At 43.7% G+C, this 20,300-nt stretch overlaps 1 protein-coding gene across 2 annotated transcripts in view; it reads right to left on the bottom strand.

Moving 5' to 3' along the window:
* VWA3B (von Willebrand factor A domain containing 3B) overlaps positions 1-20,300 on the bottom strand; it is a 224,117-nt gene that overhangs the window by 102,119 nt on the left and 101,698 nt on the right. For both annotated transcript variants that reach the window (XM_017871854.1, XM_017871853.1), the window contains exons 9-13: positions 19,930-20,126; positions 13,038-13,192; positions 7,125-7,263; positions 5,906-6,037; positions 690-788 (exon numbers count right to left, since the gene is read on the bottom strand). In XM_017871854.1, coding sequence (XP_017727343.1) covers positions 690-788; positions 5,906-6,037; positions 7,125-7,263; positions 13,038-13,192; positions 19,930-20,126 — 722 coding nt within the window. The remainder of the gene's footprint in view (positions 1-689; positions 789-5,905; positions 6,038-7,124; positions 7,264-13,037; positions 13,193-19,929; positions 20,127-20,300) is intronic.

The following is a 20,300-nucleotide window of genomic DNA, read 5'->3' as shown; positions in this document are numbered from 1 at the left end:
GGGCTGGTCTCCAGGCTAGGGGTGTGTGTCACACTCACCAGGCAACATTCACTGTCTCATAAATTCTCCTCAGAGTTTCCAGAGACAAAGGAATCTCTCTGTGTATTTTCTCACCTCAGCTCTGAGTCCCTAAACCAAGGAAGGATATCTCCACGGATTTTTGGTGGCAGCTGGAAAGGTTCCCCAAACCTATTTTCAGCATTTGCTTTCAGAGCATCAGTGAGGCCCTCTTTGTGCCCAGCTCTGATAAGTACTGTCAGGCCTCTGAGCCCAAGCCAAGCCATCGCATCCCTGTGACTTGCACGTATATAAGCCCAGATGGCCTGAAGTAACTGAAGAATCACAAAAGAAGTGCAAATGCCCTGCCCTGCCTTAACTGATGACATTCCACCACAAAAGAAGTGAAAATGGCTGGTTCTTGCCTTAAGTGATGACATTATCTTGTGAAATTCCTTTTCCTGGCTCATCCTGGCTCAAAAAGCCACTGAGCACCTTGTGACCCCCACTCCTGTCCGCCAGAGAACCCCCCTTTGACGTAATTTTCCTTTACCTACCCAAACCCTATAAAACAGCCCCACCCTTATCTCCCTTCACTGACTCTCCCGCCTGCACCCAGGTGATTAAAAAGCTTTATTGCTCACACAAAGCCTGTTTGGTGGTCTCTTCACACGGACGCGCATGACAAGTACCTGATCAGGTCTCCCGTCAGTCAGAAGGTAGATGGCCTGTGTTTCTTTATCAGCAAAAGCAGTTTTCAGGGCACTCAGGGTGTTTGTGGAACTTCCAATCTACGGAAAAAAGAGATACCAAAGACACACTTGAATCCCAAAAAAGAACTCATAAACAAGTATTCATTTTCTGCTTCCAAAAAAGAAGAAAAAGTACTTGTGAGATGAAAGATATTATACTGAGATAACAATTTAACCCCAGTGATTCCAAGAAACATATCCCAAGGTGTGCCTAAAAATCTCTATCCAGGCAGTCCAAGAACGGCCAGAAGCCAGGGCTATGGATTTCCTGTCTTAACGACAGAGTTCTTAATGCAATTTTATTTTTTTGTGTTTCTACATGAGATGGTAACTCAGTCACTGCTCACTCGTCTGTCAACAGAGCTTAAACATGCAGCCTAAATACACTGTGGCATCGTATCGGTTTCAAACCAGGATTTATTCAGGATACCCAATACTTGGTAAACGTGAGCATGTTATCATTAGTAATCTAACAATGTACATGTGGACATATCTAACATTACTTGACAAGTTCTGGTGAAATGTACTTTCAAGTGCATGAACCCACCTGTTATTAGGTCTTATATGAATGCATGGTATTGAATGAGGGACTTTAAATGTTCTGCTTCACATATGATGGGAATAACCAGACATATATCTGTTATACCATCATATAACAGTCAAAATCAAAATCAATGAAAAGGAATACGTTATGGCCCATTCTTTCTCCTACATATAAATAACATCAACCATAACACCATCTACAGCCCTTTTTTTTTTTTTTTTTTAAGACAGAGTCTCAGAGCTCTGTTGCCCAGGCTGGAATGCAGTGGGGCCATCTCGGCTCACTGCAACCTCCACCTCCTGGGTTCAAGCAACTCTCCTGCCTCAGCCTCCTGAGTAGCTGGGACTATAGGTGTGCACCACCACACCCAGCTAATTTTTTTTTTTTTGGCAGAGATGAGGTTTCACCATGTCCAACTCCTGACCTCAAGTGATCTGCCTGCCTTGGCCTCCTAAAGTGCTGGGATTACAAGCGTGAACTGCCACGCCTGGCCCACAACTCTTCATGTATAAAAAAGAATAGATAAAAATATACATATTGTGTGTCAAGAGAAATTAATGATAAATTTTTTGCAATCTCTCAAATCATAGTAAACACTTCAAAATTAGAAAATCTCTTAAACACTTCATCAATGTAAAAGGAATGGATTTTAGACAAATATTAATTTACTGGAATGTACTCTCCTTAATATGCAAACATGATCCTTACCAAGGGACCATCAGTAGAGATACAGGACTGTGAATTGTCCAAAAGCCTCCTTCAACCTCCCCCTCATCTCAGTTCCGTTATATCACTCCAGCTTCAGTTGTAAGCAAGAAAACCAACTGTGGTTGATTCAAGCAGGAAGGAATTTATGATAAAGGACATCGGGATGGCTCACAGCATCACCAATGGATAGGATAACCTGGGTTGGGACCTCTCACCAGGAACGAGGCCCCCAATCCTGCTGCAGGGCTGCCTGGTGGGGGCCCCGCTGCAGTCCCACTGCAGAGCGCTGGACACTGTGGCTTTCTTCGCTGGCACTGGGAGTATTGACGAGAGATGGACCAGAGCTCACTGCCACTGCCACCCCAGGAGCTGCATTGGTCTGCACCTGCCACCACTGCCAAGGTTCTCTCTGCTGGACCCGCCATCTGGAGTCACAGTCTCTCATGTCAAAGCCTAGGAGGTTATTCTGACTGATGGTGCCTGGGTCACATTACCCACACCCTCGCTAAAGCGAGGCCAGACCCTTCAACTTCCATAGGTGAACAGACTCTGCCCCCACCCCAGGAATCAGGATAAGAAGGGAGCAGAGACTGACAGCCTAAGGAATGACAAAGATCCAGCACACACCCAGCCCCCACCCCACCCAAGGCATCTCAAGCCTCACCGTATACCATGGGCACTCTCCCACTAAGACTTTCTCAGCCATGATGGGGAACCCCATGCCCTGACCCATCCAGCTGCTCTCACCTAAGGCTCCTTCACTGGCTTTACTCCCTTTCATTTCAATAGATAGAAGTACCACGTGCCAGGCATTTTGATAGGTGTGGGACATAACTTACAAAACCAGACCAAATTTTATGCCTTGAAGGGGGTTCACAGGATGGTGTTGGACCTCTTTCATCAATAGGCTCTCCAATGATGTTCATGATTCTGCCCAAAGTCTCAGGACCAACAGGACTCTTGATTGGTGCACCACAGTCCAGGACTTTCTGGCCTCTAAACAAGCCTTCTGTATCATCCATAGCATAATCCTTACTGTGCTCTCACCCAAATGCTGGGCCACCGCCAAAACCAGCCTGGTCTCCCTGCCTTATACTTACTATCAGAATAGATGGTAGTCCCTCATCAAATTGGTCATCCACCACTGCACCAATGACCACCACAATACACCCAGTGGTGGTGCCTGTCTTCAGCAAAGGTGATGTTTGTGCCACATAGTTCCTGGTAGACTGGACTGCTGCCAGAGTGGCCATGGCAAGACCTGAGCTTGGGGTAGCAACACTGAAGGGCTGAGTTCCTGCAAGGCCCTGGAGGCTGAGGCAGCAGACACATGACCCACAGAATTCAACATGGTAGAGTCTGGGTGGAGACTAAGTGTTGCCCAATACCCCACTCTTAATGATTGACAGAACAAATCCATAACCCAATCTTAGTTTGATAATTATACCATGGCTATGTTAGAGGTGAACATTGGAGAAAGTTAGGTGAAGGGTAAGTGTGAACGCTCCGTACTAGTTTTGCAACTTTTTTGTAGGTCTAAAATTATTGCAAATTTAAATGTTAAAAGCAAAACAAAACCTTCTTACGGGATTTGGGTAGCAGAAATGTATTCCAGGTGGTAAACAGAACAACTCTTCCCTCTGAGCCCATTCTCAATAGTCTTTTGTTGAAAACCCTACTGCTGAAAAGATGGTGGCAAAGCTGGGGAAGACCCAGACAGAGAGACCCCAGGGAAACACGGTCTGAGGATGGCACCTGTTTTGCACCTGCTCCTCCCATCTTCCCCCCTCAACTACTGGGCAGGCGCTACCACAGCTTGCGCTCCCCTGGCCTTAGGAATGGCTGTGCTTGTTTAGGGACCTACAGCTGCATGACACCAGCACAAAGCAGGCTCAGACCACCCTGAGTGCTACTGAGTTGATTACTGGACCAAACCAGCCGAAAGAATAATAGAATTGGCTTTATTATCACTTTTTAAAATTAATTTACTTTTAATTGACAAAATTGTATATATTTACAGTATACAATGTAATGTTTTGATACATGTATACACTGTGGAATGAGTAGATCAAGCCAATTAACATATCTATCACCTGACATATTTTTGAGTTGTGAGAACATTTAAAATCTACTCTCTTGACAATTTTCAAGTATACAATACATTGTTATTAGCTATAGTTACCACACTGTACAACAGATCTCCAGAACTTATTCCTCCTGTCTACCTGAAACTACGTACCGTTGACCAACATCTCCCCATCCGCACCCAGCACCCTGCTCCCAGTCTCTGGTAACCACCATTCTACTCTCTGCTTCTACAAGTTTGACATTTTTAGATTCTACATATAAGTGAGATCATGTGGTATTTTTTCTTTCTCTGCCTGGTTTATTTTACTTAATATAATGTCCTCCAGGTTCATTCATGTGGTTGCAAATAACAGGATTTCCTTCTTTTTTAAGCTGTGTAGTATTCCATTGTGTATATATGCCACATTTTCTTTATCCTTGGTCCTTTTGAAAATGAATTTTGGACATTCAACAAGCCAGCAAGGGAGCATCAGTGAAAACTGGTAAGGAGACCAGAATTTTGCTTTATAGGAATATGTGTTTTTAGCCAAATGGCTAAAATCGGAATAGATGGCTGACTTTATTCATTAGTGATTTTATATAAAGCAGAACCCAATGATGTTTTTATCCAATGAGATTATATAGATACTATCTTGTTATCATAAACCCTAAACTAGTAGGCTCTGAGTTAACAAGGTATTTCCTATTATTCTGTCATAAAAGCACAGAACAAAAAATAAAAAAAAGAGGACAGAACATATGTCACAAGTAACTTCACTGGTTAACCCTGGAAATGTAACAAGTTGGGTATGAATTCAACACTATTTCCCAGGATAAGGTGGCCAGTTAAATTAAAATCTCATATGCATTATTATTTCTTATAGAACAGATTTTCTCCTCCTATTTTTAAAAACAAATCACAAGGGAGCCCTAGTGCATCTCAGTGATCTGCCAATGTCTACTTGTGACTTTCTGTCAAATCTAAGACTCTAACCTCAGGCACTAAATTATTTTAAAGATGTCTGTGATACATATTTGCCTTTTTAAAAAAAGATACAGAGCCTTGCTATGTTGCCCAGGCTGGTCTCAAATTGCTGAGCTCAAACGATGATCCTACCTCTGCCTCCCAAGGAACTGGGACAACAGGTGTGCACCACTATGTCCACCTCCTATATTTGACCTTTTAAAAACAACTCTTGGTCTCAATTGTAGTGTATCTCAAATATTTGGAAGGCTGTAATGCTATATGCTATACATAATTAAGGTAAGTTCAAGATAAGGAAATTCAGGGCAAGGAAAATCCTTCCCAATAGTCTGCGTAAATGCCAAGGGCAGTCACTTCTGAGGAAATGATTTCACCTTCTTTCTCTATTCTCCTGCCCTAGCTCTCTTCTTGCATTCAGTCCTAAACACTCAGATTGTACTGTATATTTCCACATGCTCCTTACTGTTGAACAAAGCCCACTGATAAGAATGGCTGCAATACATCTTTTGCAACAATAATGAAATTTCAGAAGAAAAAAATCTGAATGTCTGAGTATAAAAAAAAGTCTGTTTTGAAATGTGTTTTCATAAGGGGGTTTTAACCTGAGCCAAGGGCAGAGCTGGGAATAGAGAACTGTGAACAGATAAGAAGAAGAGGCTCATTTAAACCTTATATTGACAAATGAGATTGGATTATAATGTGACCACTGCAAGCAAAACAAAAGTCTACATGCTAAGCCACTTCCATCCTGGGAGTGCAAAACACCTCTCGAGAACGTCTGTCCTGTGAATGAACTCAGTGCACAGGTGAGAGACTCCTATGCTGCTTCTCCCAACTTAGTCTCCAACTTACCTTCATGTCTCTAATCCAGGACTGAGCCTGTTCCAAATTATCTTCATTGACTTCGGCAAGTTGTTCCCGCCAAGCAACTGCTTGACCATCAAACTTCACAAAATTAAACTTACTTTTATATTTCAGCTGTTCCTACAAGAGACAATGATTACTTAACCATAAAACCACTCACATGTAAAAAAGGGTTAGGGTAGGTCACAGTTTGGTATATTTTAATCACAGTGATCTCTATTTTCAGTTTAAGAAGCAAAAAATTATATTCAATAGAGAATATCTTATCTAGTATAAAGGGCATTTGAATAAAATTTATCCAGTTTGTGTGTTAAGACCTTTACAAATGTACATGTGATTATATGAATATACATTATATGTCATATATATGTACAAGTTTATATCTCTAATGTGATATTAAATAGTGATTTTAATACTAACATTAAGGATATACCAAATAAGCACACCAAATACAATATGCTTGAAGAAAACAAATCTAAAACATCATCATCATTTCAGTCATTATCATTTAGGTAAAGCCATTATTCTGTTACAACTTTATTCACTTGTTCATATTTCTCCAGTAGAGCTTTGTTAAATTAAAAAGTGCATTTTGTATTTCTCAAACACTCCCAGCTATTATTTCTGTGGTTAATACTTAACATCAATACTACGAACTGACAGCAGTACTGTGATGCCACTGACAGGTATGGACACTAGGAGTTAGGGCACTTGGGCAACCTGCTTCAGTTCACACAGCTCAGAGGCAGACAGCTCAGAGGCAGCACAGGCCGAATAAGAACTGGAAGCTTCTAAACACCAGCCTGCACCCCTCCCATGCACCAGGGTACACAGCATCCCTAATAAACATTTGCAATTAAAGGTGCTAAGATGAGGAGTATCTGGAAGACAGTGGAAGTGTGTGTTTACACTTTCAGGACAGAGAAAATCTGAAACAATAAATTTCAGGACAGAGAAAATCTGAAACAATAAACACAGCAACTCCCGTGACAGAAAGAATCCACCAGAGAAAGGGTCTATTTGCAAAGGAGAACTGATGATTCTTTAACTAGCAAAAGGGAGTATTTCTCTGAATTTGGCTTTCTTAGGACTTTTTTAGTGCAACAAGCCCCTATCCACTGCTCATAACCATCGCAGATAATACTTCGTGGAGACCCATTTATGACACACAAAACCCCACATGCGTGAACCGACAGTTCCATCTAACCTGTATGAACTGAACGATCTTGTCCTTCACCAAGTCCAGTTTGCTCTTCATGGAGTGAGACGTGTCAATGAGAATGTAGATGCAATCATTACGCAATTTTCCAAAGAGGCTTTGACTCCCATCCTGGAGCCATTTAATCCTAGGCAGGAAGTAGGTTGAAAGTGAATGGTGAGAGCCTGCAGGTAACAAGAGAATCTACTCAAGAATTTAATGATGCGTCTGCAGAGGACAGAGCTGCACTGTGCTGTTTATATCCAATCTTCTGTGAGTGGATCATTCGCTTCGAGGTTTTTCTGTAGAAAATCCTACATTTGGGCTGTAGGATGCACTACCCACCACCAAGCCAAGTAAAACAAAACTAAGAAAATCAATGTGACAGAAAAATAAATCCAATGTGGGTGCCAAAGTCAAAAATACATTACTTCTAGTCATTTGATATTTTGAGGACCTCAGCTATGACTTCAGACTATTTGTTCTTCTAATCTGGCTGACTGCAGTCAAGCTAGTAAAGCCAGCACATTCCTGAAGCTTCAGTGAAACTTACGCACAGCATCAAGCAGCCCCAGAGCTCTGTAATAACCAAGGCCCAGGTGGCTGTACGAGAAGGACTGCTTCTGCAGCCCAGGATCGGGTTCCCATCACAGGATGTAAATAAATGAAATTCGTAGCCACAGGCAAAGCCTGTGGGCTGGAGGTAAGGAAAGAGTATGGAAAAAGTATTTGAATTGAGGAGTTCAGAGCTCAGCAAAGGCTAAGAAACTAAAATTTGAATGGCAAAATATTGAAAGGACATTACTGCGCAGGAGAAAGGGAGAGAGAACATGCTCCAGAGACCCGCAGAAGGGTGTCCTCGAAATTTTGGCTAAGTAATGATCAAGGCATGCATGGGAAGAAACTGCTGAAGGCAAAGAAGAAATCACCAGAGGAGTAGGCGGATCAACGCCTCAGAGCTCACACACGGCGAGGAGCAGTCCGTCTACCAGCCAGAGTGGGAAAACCTCCTTAATACATGGGCCACCAGGCAGCGTTCTTGAAAGAGTATTGCCTTAGTAGTAGGATCAAATTAGCCCTGACTAAAAGCTACCCTGGATCTATTCTAACGTAATTGAAAAGCAACTCCTAGAGAGATCAAATTAGTTTCAAGTAACTTAACTGCATCAAAACATATATAAAATACATCTCAAAAAAAAAAAAAAAAAGATAAAAATACAGTGAAATCTAGTACCTGACAATGTAAAGTTAAAATGTCTGGCATCCAATAAAAAAATTACCAGGTATACAAAGAAGCAAAAAAATATGATCCATAACCAGAAGAAAAATTGATCAACAGAAACAGATCCCAAAATGATACAGATGATAGAATTAGCCAAAAAGGATGTTACACAGCTATTACAAATACAATCCATATGGTCAAAAAGGTAGAGTATAAACAGAATGAGGAGAGAAATGGAAGATATTTAAATAGACCTAAATAAAACTGGTAGAGAGATACAATATCTGAAATTTAAAATATACTGCACGGTATTAACAGTAAATTAGACATTAGGAGAAGAAAAGATTAGGGAACAAATGACAAAGCAAAGGAAAGAATTCAAAGTTAAACTGAGAGAGAAAAAAGACAAAAGCACCTTCATCAGAGAGAATTAGTGGCCCGTGGAACAGTATCAAGGAGTCTAACATATGTGTAATCAAAGTAGAAGAAGGAGAAGAGAGGGGTAGGCAGAAAAAGTATTTGAAAAAATATGACCAAAATGTTTTCATTTTTATTGAAACAATCACCTACAGAGCCAAGAAGCTCAAAGAACCCAAGAAGAAGAAAAATAAAACTACACCCAGGCGTATCACAATACAATTGATAAAATCTAGAGATAAACAGAAAAATGTTAAAAGCATCAAAGACATTATGTGTGGAGGAACAAACAAAGATACAACAGGAGCCTTCTTGTAAATCATGCAAGCCAGGAGACAATGGAGAAGCATTTTCAAAGTACTGAAAGACGCGAACTGTAAAACCAGAATTCTATGCTTAGCAAACACATCATTCAAAAATAAAGGTGAATTAAAGAGTTTTTCAGACTGAAACAGCTCATTCATCACCAATAGACCTGCACTACCAGAAATATGAATGAAACTTCTTCAGGTGGAAAAAAAAAAAAATGATGTCAAACGGAAATGTGGATCCATACAAAGGAGTAAAAAGCAACGGAAATATCAAGTATGTGGTTAAATATAAAATACATCTATTCTAGTTTTTAATCTAGTTACAAGACAATTGACTGTTCAGAATGTATCGTGTAATGCATGTGTAGAAGTAAAGTGTACAACAATAGAAAGGACGTAAGTGGGAGTGAAAGTTGTAAGATTCCCATAATATGCATGAAGGGATATAATATTATTTGTAGGGTGACTGCTAAGATGCATATTGTAAATCCTAAATAGTCACATACACACATCAAAACAACAAAGACGTAGAGCTAATAAGAAAATAGTGGAGATAAAACGTGATAATAAAAAATACTCAAACAAAAGAAGGCAAAAAACGAGTAAAAAGAGAACAGAAAACAAATAGCAAAATCTTTGATTTAAATCCTATCAAATCAATAATCACATTAAATGTAAATGATCTTGACACTCCAATTAAAAGGCAAAGATTGTTAGGTTGGATTAATAAAACAATGCTCATATATAATTATATATCTTGTGTCTGTAAGAAATCCATTTAAATGTAGGATGCGCCGGGCGCGGTGGCTCAAGCCTGTAATCCCAGCACTTTGGGAGGCCGAGGTGGGCAGATCACGAGGTCAGGAGATCGAGACCATCCTGGCTAACACGGTGAAACCCCGTCTCTACTAAAAAATACAAAAAAATAGCCAGGCGAGGTGGCGGTGCCTGTAGTCCCACCTACTAGGGAGGCTGAGGCAGGAGAACGGCGTAAACCCAGGAGGCGGAGCTTGCAGTGAGCTGAGATCTGGCCACTGCATTCCAGCCTGGGCGACAGAGCGAGACTCCATCCCAAAATAAATAAATAAATAAATAAATAAATAAATAAATAAATAAATGTAGGATGCAGACAAGTAAAGATGATAGAAAAAAATAATTAAAAAAAAGTAGGGTGGGTTAAACTGCTATTAAAGTAAATTTCAGAACAAGGAATATTACCAGAGATATAAAAAGGGCATTTCCTAATTACAAAGCAATTGGTTCATCAAGAGAACATAACAATCTTAAATGTACATGCAACTATTAACAGAGCCTCAAAATACATGGAGAAAAAAAAGAACTGAAATGAGAATTGAAGATTATAGTTGGAGATTTCAACACTCTTTTCTTAGTAATTTATGGAACAACTAGAGAAAATCAGTAATAATATGAAAGACTCGAACGACACCATCAGCCAACTTGAGCTAATTGACACCTGTAGTATACTCCACCCAACAAAACCATGTTTTTTCCCAAAATCTGTACTACAAAACAGGTCCCAATAAATTTATAAGAATTGAATCACACACTATTTCTCTGTTCACAGTGAAATTAAAACAGAAATCAGTAACAAAAGCTATCAGGAAAATCCACAAATATTTAGGAAGTAAACAATACATTTCTTTTTATTTATTTATTTTTTGTGACAGAGACTCGCACTGTCACCCAGGCCGGAATGCAGTAGTGTGATCTGCAAGCTCCACCTCCTGGGTTCAAGCGATTCTCCTGCCTCAGCCTCCCAAGTAGCTGGGATTACAGGTGCTCACCACCATGCCTAGCTAATTTTTTGTATTTTTAGTAGAGACGGGGTTTCACTATGTTGGCCAGGCTGGTCTCGAACTCCTGACCTCCTGATCCAGGCCCCTCGGCCTTCCAAAGTGCTGGGATTACAGGCGTGAGTCACTGCACCCAACCTAAACAATACATTTCTAAATAACCCTTTAGTCAAAGAAGAAATGATGAAGAAAATTAGAAAATATTCTGGTGATTGAAAATGAAATACAATATATCAAAATCTGTGAGAGGCAGCTAAAGAGTACAGAGGAAGGGTATAACACAGTGGACAATACACGTGTGGCCTAGAAAAGAATAGTGAGTATGATACAGAAGCATTCCTCAGCCTCCTACAGCAATGTGTGACCAGTGTGATAGCTACACGTTGGCTTGCTGTTTTCAATAAACTGCACTGGCATCAAGGCAGCTGGGATCTGAATCCAAACAACCCCCCTTTTTTTTGAACAAGGCTATCAGCAAACCATCAGATGGCAACCTTAACAATGTTTGTTGGCACTTTCTCTCAGTTGAGCTTTTACTGGTGTATATACACCATGGAGTACTACTAAACCATACCGAAGAATAAAATTCTGTCACTCGCAGCAGCACGGATGAGCCTACAGGACACTATGTTAAGCAAATTAAGTCAGGCACAGAAAGATAAATGCCACATGTTCTCATTCATATGTGGGAGCTAAAAGTATCTGAGCGTATGGAGGTAGTGAGTAGAACTGTATTAGAGGCTGGGAAAGGTAGAGAGAGAGGATGGTGAGGTTGGTTAGCGAATACCAAAGTTTAGCTCGATAGGAGGAACAAGCTCTGGTATTCTGCAGCTCTGGAGGATCAATATGGTCAGCTACAATTTAGTGCATATTTTTTTAAAACCTAAATGAGAGAATTTTGAATGTTCACAACATACAGAAATGATGTATGTTTGAGGTGATGGACATGTGAGTTACTCTGATTTATCTTTGTACATTGTGTACACACACCTAAATATCACTCTGTATCACATAAATAGGTACAATCATTTTGTGTCAACTAAAATAAAAGGGAGGAAAAAAGATCAAGCAGATGAGAATTTCCAGAGCGAGGAGACCACTTGTATCTTCCTGCAAATAACACCAACCTCCTTCGGATCCGGGCCAGGGCTGTGTGGATTCTCTCACTGTACCACCTGCACTTCTCTTTGGTAATGTTCACGTGGACCAAGCTCCCATCCTTCCAGGGAGCATGCACAAACCTGCTGCAATATTTTGCATGGACTGTCTTCTTGTTGGTCTCCTAAGGAGAGGACAAAGGACAGAGGCCACTCAGAAACTATCCAAAGAGAAGAGCCTCCAGATGGCACCTCCAGCTCTGTCGTATTCAAATGGCTCTTAGCACTCACTCTACCGTCAGTCATTCCTTTGTTAGTTCAACTAAATATGTTCCGCTGCCCGCTTCCTATGGAGCCCTGCACTAGGTGTCATGAACATGGGCAAGAAAGATACATGAGATCACACATGTGCCCCAGAAAAGCTAACGATTCCAGCATAGAGACATCCCCACCGACACACACACAACACACACACACACACACNATGGAGTACTACTAAACCATACCGAAGAATAAAATTCTGTCACTCGCAGCAGCACGGATGAGCCTACAGGACACTATGTTAAGCAAATTAAGTCAGGCACAGAAAGATAAATGCCACATGTTCTCATTCATATGTGGGAGCTAAAAGTATCTGAGCGTATGGAGGTAGTGAGTAGAACTGTATTAGAGGCTGGGAAAGGTAGAGAGAGAGGATGGTGAGGTTGGTTAGCGAATACCAAAGTTTAGCTCGATAGGAGGAACAAGCTCTGGTATTCTGCAGCTCTGGAGGATCAATATGGTCAGCTACAATTTAGTGCATATTTTTTTAAAAACCTAAATGAGAGAATTTTGAATGTTCACAACGTACAGAAATGATGTATGTTTGAGGTGATGGACATGTGAGTTACTCTGATTTATCTTTGTACATTGTGTACACACACCTAAATATCACTCTGTATCACATAAATAGGTACAATCATTTTGTGTCAACTAAAAATAAAAGGGAGGAAAAAAGATCAAGCAGATGAGAATTTCCAGAGCGAGGAGACCACTTGTATCTTCCTGCAAATAACACCAACCTCCTTCGGATCCGGGCCAGGGCTGTGTGGATTCTCTCACTGTACCACCTGCACTTCTCTTTGGTAATGTTCACGTGGACCAAGCTCCCATCCTTCCAGGGAGCATGCACAAACCTGCTGCAATATTTTGCATGGACTGTCTTCTTGTTGGTCTCCTAAGGAGAGGACAAAGGACAGAGGCCACTCAGAAACTATCCAAAGAGAAGAGCCTCCAGATGGCACCTCCAGCTCTGTCGTATTCAAATGGCTCTTAGCACTCACTCTACCGTCAGTCATTCCTTTGTTAGTTCAACTAAATATGTTCCGCTGCCCGCTTCCTATGGAGCCCTGCACTAGGTGTCATGAACATGGGCAAGAAAGATACATGAGATCACACATGTGCCCCAGAAAAGCTAACGATTCCAGCATAGAGACATCCCCCACCGACACACACACAACACACACACACACACACACACACACACACACGTGCAGAGAAAGAGAGATAGCAATGCGGAGAATTAGATACTCAGTCCCTAGCACTGGGTTGAGACAGTAAGGACCTAACAAGTCTTGGTAAAGAAGAGAGAGCGACAGAGCTCACAGTGGACTAGACGGCCAGGGAGACCGTTCTGGAGGAAGCGGGACTGAGACTCTCATGAATCCTCTTTTCCCACCAAGAACCCCACTGCATATCTAGTGCCCTCCACCGGGACAGATGGAGCGGGCCCTCCTCAGTCGGCCTCTATCACTCGGCCCACGGGCGCTCACCCAGCGCTCCTCCGCTGGGAGACCTTCTAGACACCAGGAATACAAACACACACAATGACCAAACCCCTGCCTTCTCGGAGCTCACAGTGCAGGAGGGGAGCCCAGTAATAAGCAAATGACGACACACCAGGTCAGAGGATGACACGTGGAGTAAGGCAAGGAGGAAGAGCAGAGAGCAGAGAAAGGGGGGAGAGACAGAAAAAGTTAGAACCTTGCAGGGAAAGCCTCCCAGAGACAGTGAACCAGGAGAGAAGGCCTGGAGGAACAGAGTGTGGTCATGGGGAGGCCGGGAGCAGGTCAGAGGACACAGCAAGAGCACAGGCCCGAGCTGGGAATCCGCCCGGCATGCCTGTCGAATTTTAGGAAGGCCAATATTGCCAAAGGAAAGGGACAGAGGGAAGAGAGAGTGAGAGAAGCCGGGACACATAAAGAGGAGGGCCAGGAGCAGGTCCTGGAAAGCCTGACAGCTGTTGGAAATGAGCTGGCTTTTGCTCTGAGTGAAAAAGGACTCCTCCCAGGGCTTTCATGAGAGCAGCGACACGTCTGATTTATGGCTTCACAGCTTTACAGCGGTTACCCTGGAAAGCAGACTGGACGGCCAAGGACCAAGGGCAAAAGCAAAGAGCCAGAAGGTCACGGAGCTGCATGGCCCTGGGCAGCCAAGGTCATGATAAGAAGTGGTCAGATCCTGAATGACAGGCAGGTTCTGAAAACAGAACCGACAGCGTTCACGGAGAGATCAGACGTCTGTATGCGAGAAAAGAGAGGAGTCAGGCACCACCCTGAGGTTTTCAGGCCGGGACCTGAAAGGGTGGAGTTGCAATCAATTGATAGGAGGAAGGTTGTGGAAGAGCAGCTCTGAACGGGAAAGACCAAGATTTAGCGCCTGATGTCTCAGGTTCGAGGTGCCTATTAGATATCCAAGCAGCACGGCAGTAGTCGGGAGATCAGGGAAGGCCACAGGACTGGAGGGGTACATTTTGAAGTCGCCAGCCCACATGCACAGGGGATTAAAAGCCATGGGACTGGAGACCACCTGGGAAATGAGTGTAGACAGAGAAGCGATCAGAGCACTGCACCTCAACGTCCTCTGGCATTGACAGGTTAAGGACATGGAGAAGTCACAAAGAAGACTGAGAAAGGAACAGCCAGCGAGGTGGGAGGATAACCAGCAGTGTATATTCTAAAATTAAAAAAAAAAAAAAAAAAAAATTCAAGGAAGTGACCAACTAGATCAACTTACTAACACGTCAAGTAAGAAAGAGACTGAGAATGGACCCCTGGATTTAGCCATTCAGGGATCTCTGCAAACCATGGGTTTTGGTGGCGAGGTGGAAGTTGGCGGGCGGGTGGGGGGTGCGGGTTCTGCCTGATGGAAGCAGGTCCCAGGAGCACGGGAGGAGAATTGAAGAAGCAGAGGAAGGAAATGTACGCAACTCGACTGAGGAACTGAATTCTAAAAGAAGCAGAGGCATGAGGCACAGCCAGAGGCATGAGGCACAGCCAGTACACACGGGATCAGAAAACTTTTTAAGACGGGAGAAATGGCAGAATGTGTGCATGCTGATGCGAATGATCTGGAAACGGGGGCGACAGGAGGCTGTGATGCAGAAAGGGAGAATGAATAAAATGAGTGGAGAGAGAGTCATGTACCCGTGCAGGGAGTAGCCTTAGACAGGACAAGGACAATTCAGCCTGGGAGAAATAAAGGTAGATGGCAGACACTGGGGGCTGAGATGTGGAGGCAGAACCTCGTGACATTCCCGTTGATGTTCACGGCATGGGAAGCAGGCTCACCTGCAGAGAGTGAGTGTAGTGAGTGTGGAGCAGAAGGTGCTGGGTGTTTCAGGAGAGGGCAGCCAGCGAGGGACTGAGTGGACTGCTGCACAGCACAAAGGATCCACTGACATTAGTGGGCGTGAATTTACAGTGAAACCAGGCATTGCATCATGGCTGTTTTTCTCCAGTTTCTACCAGTACAGTTAACTGCACGGAGATAAGCCAGAAAAGGCAGAAAGTTGGATTTAGCCAGGGTTAAATCTGGGGTTTTGCCAGATGAATGCAATAGTTTAAAGGGAAATTGGTTGAGGATGCATGGGAAGATAGAGAGGACAGAGAGGAGGTGGTAGAAACAGTAACTTGTATATCCTGGTGGAGGAGACAGATGGGTGGGAATAGACAGATGGGTGGGACTAGACAGATGGGTGGGAATAGTGCAAGAGAATAAACAACCTACAGATGTCTGGTCAGACAGGGGGTCATTTGGAACTGAAGATGTGGGTTATTACTACTACACAGTTATTTATAATGACAATGCCTAAGGCAGGAGTGGTAGAGATGGAGTTGGGGAGGAAGTCACTGGGGAAGAGAAGGTCAAAGAAATGAGAGGTTGGGGTATTGGAAAGGTCCTCCATACAGGACTGAAGTCACTATGAACTAAAGCAGGTGTTGGAGCCAATGAAAGCAAGACAGAAGCCCCGTAATCTTGAGGACTGACGAGGGTGAGCTCAGTAAGTGACAGCTACAAGAGATGTCTTCAGTGACACAGTCCGATGATGTGGGAAGGAGAGAGTAGGTCAAGAACCAGAAAAGAGGAGCAAGGAGGCCACCACCCACCCCGGGGCCACACTCCAAAGGGAACAGGAGAGAAACCAGCCCCTACTCCAGAGGGCTGCAGGGAAGGCTTCTCAGGGAGAAGCCCTGATAAGCATCCAGTGGGAAAGTTTCAGAGGCCTGGAGGCGATCAGAGGTTTGCTGATGATGTGCCCGAGGGTGCGGTGGAGGGATTTTAGGAGTCAGAGAGGGGTAGAGTAGGGTCAGAAAAGGGATGTTCAGAGCCCCATGGCAATGAGAATTCCTGAGTCCAGTGGTGACTGGTGAGAACAAGTGGACTGAGTGAACTGCTGGGCAGCACAAAATATCCACTGACATTAGCAGGCAGGAATTTACAGTGAAACCAGGCATTGCACTGTGGCTGTTTTCCTCCAGTTTCTGCCAGTACAGTTAACTGCATGGAGATAAGCCAGAAAAGGCAGAAAGAGGTTGAAGGGCATGATGAGATCCGTCCTATGCTCCCAAGGCAGGCGGGGGTGGGACCACAGCTCTGCTGCCCTGCAAGGATGGAAAGGAAAAGGTGTCCTGTCTCTCGTGCTCACCACATTCCCATCACAGGGCATTTCCCGAGCGTGCCTCACGCACAGCCAGATGGAAAACCACCAGACCATACACCACAGAGAGACAGGTTCTGCGTCAGGCAGCAGCGTGTCAGAATGGGAAAAGTGCAGTGTGAAAGCCCGGGGACCCGAGCTCAGACCCTGCCTTCGTCTGCTACAAGATCAATCTCAAGCGAGTTACCTCTCGCGGCTCCCGCGACTGTTCTCTCCTGTGTAAAATGAGAGCACAAATGTTTACCTTGTACATGAAGCACAAAAGCACTCCACAAACGCTCAGTTCTGATTCGCACTGTTTGTAGTACAGAAACAAGGAAAAGCAACACCTAGGAGGCATCTCCTATGTGCCAGGCGCTGTGCTCAGACATGCATTTGTAAATTTGCACTTCACCCATTTCACGAATAGGAAGCGCGAAGCTCAAAGAAGTCACATGATTTGTTCAACATCTCATCGTCACTAACTAGTAGAAGCAGCACTGACACCTAGAACTTCTCCTTCCATATCCAGTGTGCCTTCCGCCACATCACGTGGACTGGTACATAGCAGGGGCTCCATAAATATTGTTTGAAAAGTAGACGAAGAGACAAGAATGGGTCTTTGAACATCAGGCCTGGTTTTGTGCACAAGCTCAAGCAACCAAGCATGCAGTGTGGTTTCAGGGATGCCTGAAATATCAAGTTCTCAGGCTAGGGCTGAAATTCCCTTATTAGAAATGCTTGCTTGTCTCCTCCTCCCAGTCGTTCATGTCTTTGAACTGCTACATAACAAGGCCTTTTCAGCCATTCATGTCTGTGTTAATGAGTTTCTTGGGTCTGTTCCTACAAACTAGTTTTTATTGTTAAATATTTAGGGGGTCTTGCCCAGTGGGAGTCTGGGGGAACCCTAAATAATTTACCTGTTTCACAGCCTTATTTTCTGCCTACTTTATACACATCACAAGTTTAGGTGTGAATCCAGTTTCAGTATGTAGTCCCAAAGACTACAAATAAAACTGTTCGTTTCTCATCAGTATTTGTATAAAAAAAAAGGTAGATTGATAATTCTCAATCTTTACCATAATATACTTGACTAGCACAAAACAAAATGAGGTAAAATTCCCTCTTGTAAGCCAAATCATTCAAAGTGGTCCTGTAAAATTTCATTTAAAATTGACAAGAGTTAGGAGGTGATCAGTATTAGAGCTAGCTTGAATATACTGCAGTCATCAGTTTGCAGTAAGCTATGTTCAAATTGATGGGGATTAATATTTTGAAATATCCAGGGTCTAATGTATTTATTTTATTTTATTTTGAGACAAAGTCTCCCTCTGCTGCCCAGGCAGGAGTGCAATGGGGCCATCTTGGCTCACTGCAACCTCCGCCTCTCGGGTTCTGCCTCAGCCTCCCAAGTAGCTGGGATTACAGGCACGTGCCACCATGTCTGGCTAATTTTTGTATTTTTAGTAGAGATGGGGTTTCACCATGTTGGCCAGGCTGGTCACAAACTCCTGACCTCACGTGATCTGCCTGCGTTAGCCTCCCAAAGTGCTGGGATTATAGACGTAAGCCACCGCGCCTCGCCTATTTTTTAAATGAAAATTTAGTTACGTATGATTTGCTCAACATTACTGAATAATGTCTACAGAACCAGAAAACTGTGCTGGGGGAGGAAACCCACAAATGAGATTTTCCCTGCACTGTAGCAATTACCCTGCATCCTAGGGTAAGCCAGGGAACAAGTCTTGCGTCAATTCCACATTTTCTAATTCAGTTTTGTATTTTCCTCCGTGCAGTTTGTCATAAATGCACAGCAGCGAGGGGGCAAGAACACAACATGGTGTGGCTCCCACAGCCCCGAAGGACAGTGCCCTTTCCATGGAGGGCATGTGGCTGGCCAGCCTAATAACAAGTGGCAACAGGACTGGAGTTCCACCTCCACTGGAGTTCCAACATCTCAGTAATGACCTTGACATTGAATCGGAGCCTTCGAGAATACATGAAGTGACACTGTATTTGAGGGGGACCTTGATTTTCTTTCCCAGGTGTCTCCTCTGGGCTGCGGTCACCCACCGGTTACCTGCCTGTCTGCCCTGGGCTTGCATTTTAGGTTCACTTCACAGTGTGTACCTGGGACTTTGCCACCTCCTGAAAGAGCCTTCCTCTGGTTTTGCAAATCTGCCATGTTCATTTTATCCTCATTTCTATTTCCTATTGGGACACTTCGTGGTCTTTCCACGCTTCTAAACCTTTGATACCTCATCTTCTGGCTCCTGTTCTACATCTCTCTGCTTTTCAAGGTGTGGCCCCTGAACCAGCAGCGCTAGCATCTCCTGGGGATTGTTATGGATGCAAATTCTTGAGCCCCATTTTGGACCTACTGACTTATATGCATGATGCTGGAGTTTAGGCAGCACTGCTGTCCAGCACTGTCCTTCACTGGGAGCTAGAGTCGGGCACTAGGAGAAGTTGTATTCCTACAAAACCCACAGTGGAACTGCAGCTTTCAAAGCTTTTCATGGCTATAGCCCTTTGGAGAATCTGATTCTGTATTTGCTGGGATTGCACTGTATGCTGGCTGACAGTCACTGGAATAATGAGGGGAAACACAAGAAGACCACAGAAACTCCTGCTGCACTGGGCGTACTCACCAGCAATTTCTCTTTTCCATTCGATATGGGGGAACAAAGGGCTTCTCTATTTGCATAATGTTGAATAATTCTGAGACTCATAATGCCTGATTTCTCCAAGCCCAGCCCCTGGCTTATCTACAACTCACTGATGTCTAGAACTCATTCCCAGCCTTGATCTCCACTCCCAGAGATGCCCTTTGGAGAAGGGTGAGGAGGGAAGCAGAGGAATCCCCTTCTTCACAGAAACTCAAGCTGGTTTCTCTCCCTGCTGCCCCTTGGCCCACCTTCTGACCTGAGGGAGGCCTCACCCACCCAGGGCTTGAGGGGAGGCCACAGCCCCTCCCAGGAGTGCACTTCACCTACCGCACTGGTCTGCACGGACTCATCCTCCGGTTTGGCTTTTATATCCACAATCCCATCGGCATGGCGGAAAGAGCAGTCGGCAAGGACGTCATACAAGGATAGCTTCTGGGCCTTCAAGCCATATTTCTGCAGCCACGTCTTAGAGTCCCAGGTGTCTTCTGGATTCGATGCAATCTCAACAGAGGTTGTTTCTGACTCTGTAGAATCACAGCTTATCAGCCATTCGTATGGCACAAGCCATTCATATTACATCCCCAACTTAATATTGACCAACTTGGAACGTGTTCTTTATTAGACCACAAAACCCATGATTCATTTCAGTAAACAGCTTTCCAAAGCAGGACTGGCAAAGAATTATTAGGCTTTTAATG

This window comes from Rhinopithecus bieti, unplaced genomic scaffold (assembly GCF_001698545.2).
Source record: "Rhinopithecus bieti isolate Rb0 unplaced genomic scaffold, ASM169854v2 scaffold_6935, whole genome shotgun sequence".
NCBI lineage: Eukaryota > Metazoa > Chordata > Mammalia > Primates > Cercopithecidae > Rhinopithecus > Rhinopithecus bieti.
The sequence above is the reverse complement of the archived record's forward strand: the minus strand, read 5'-3'. Positions and strand labels throughout refer to the sequence as shown.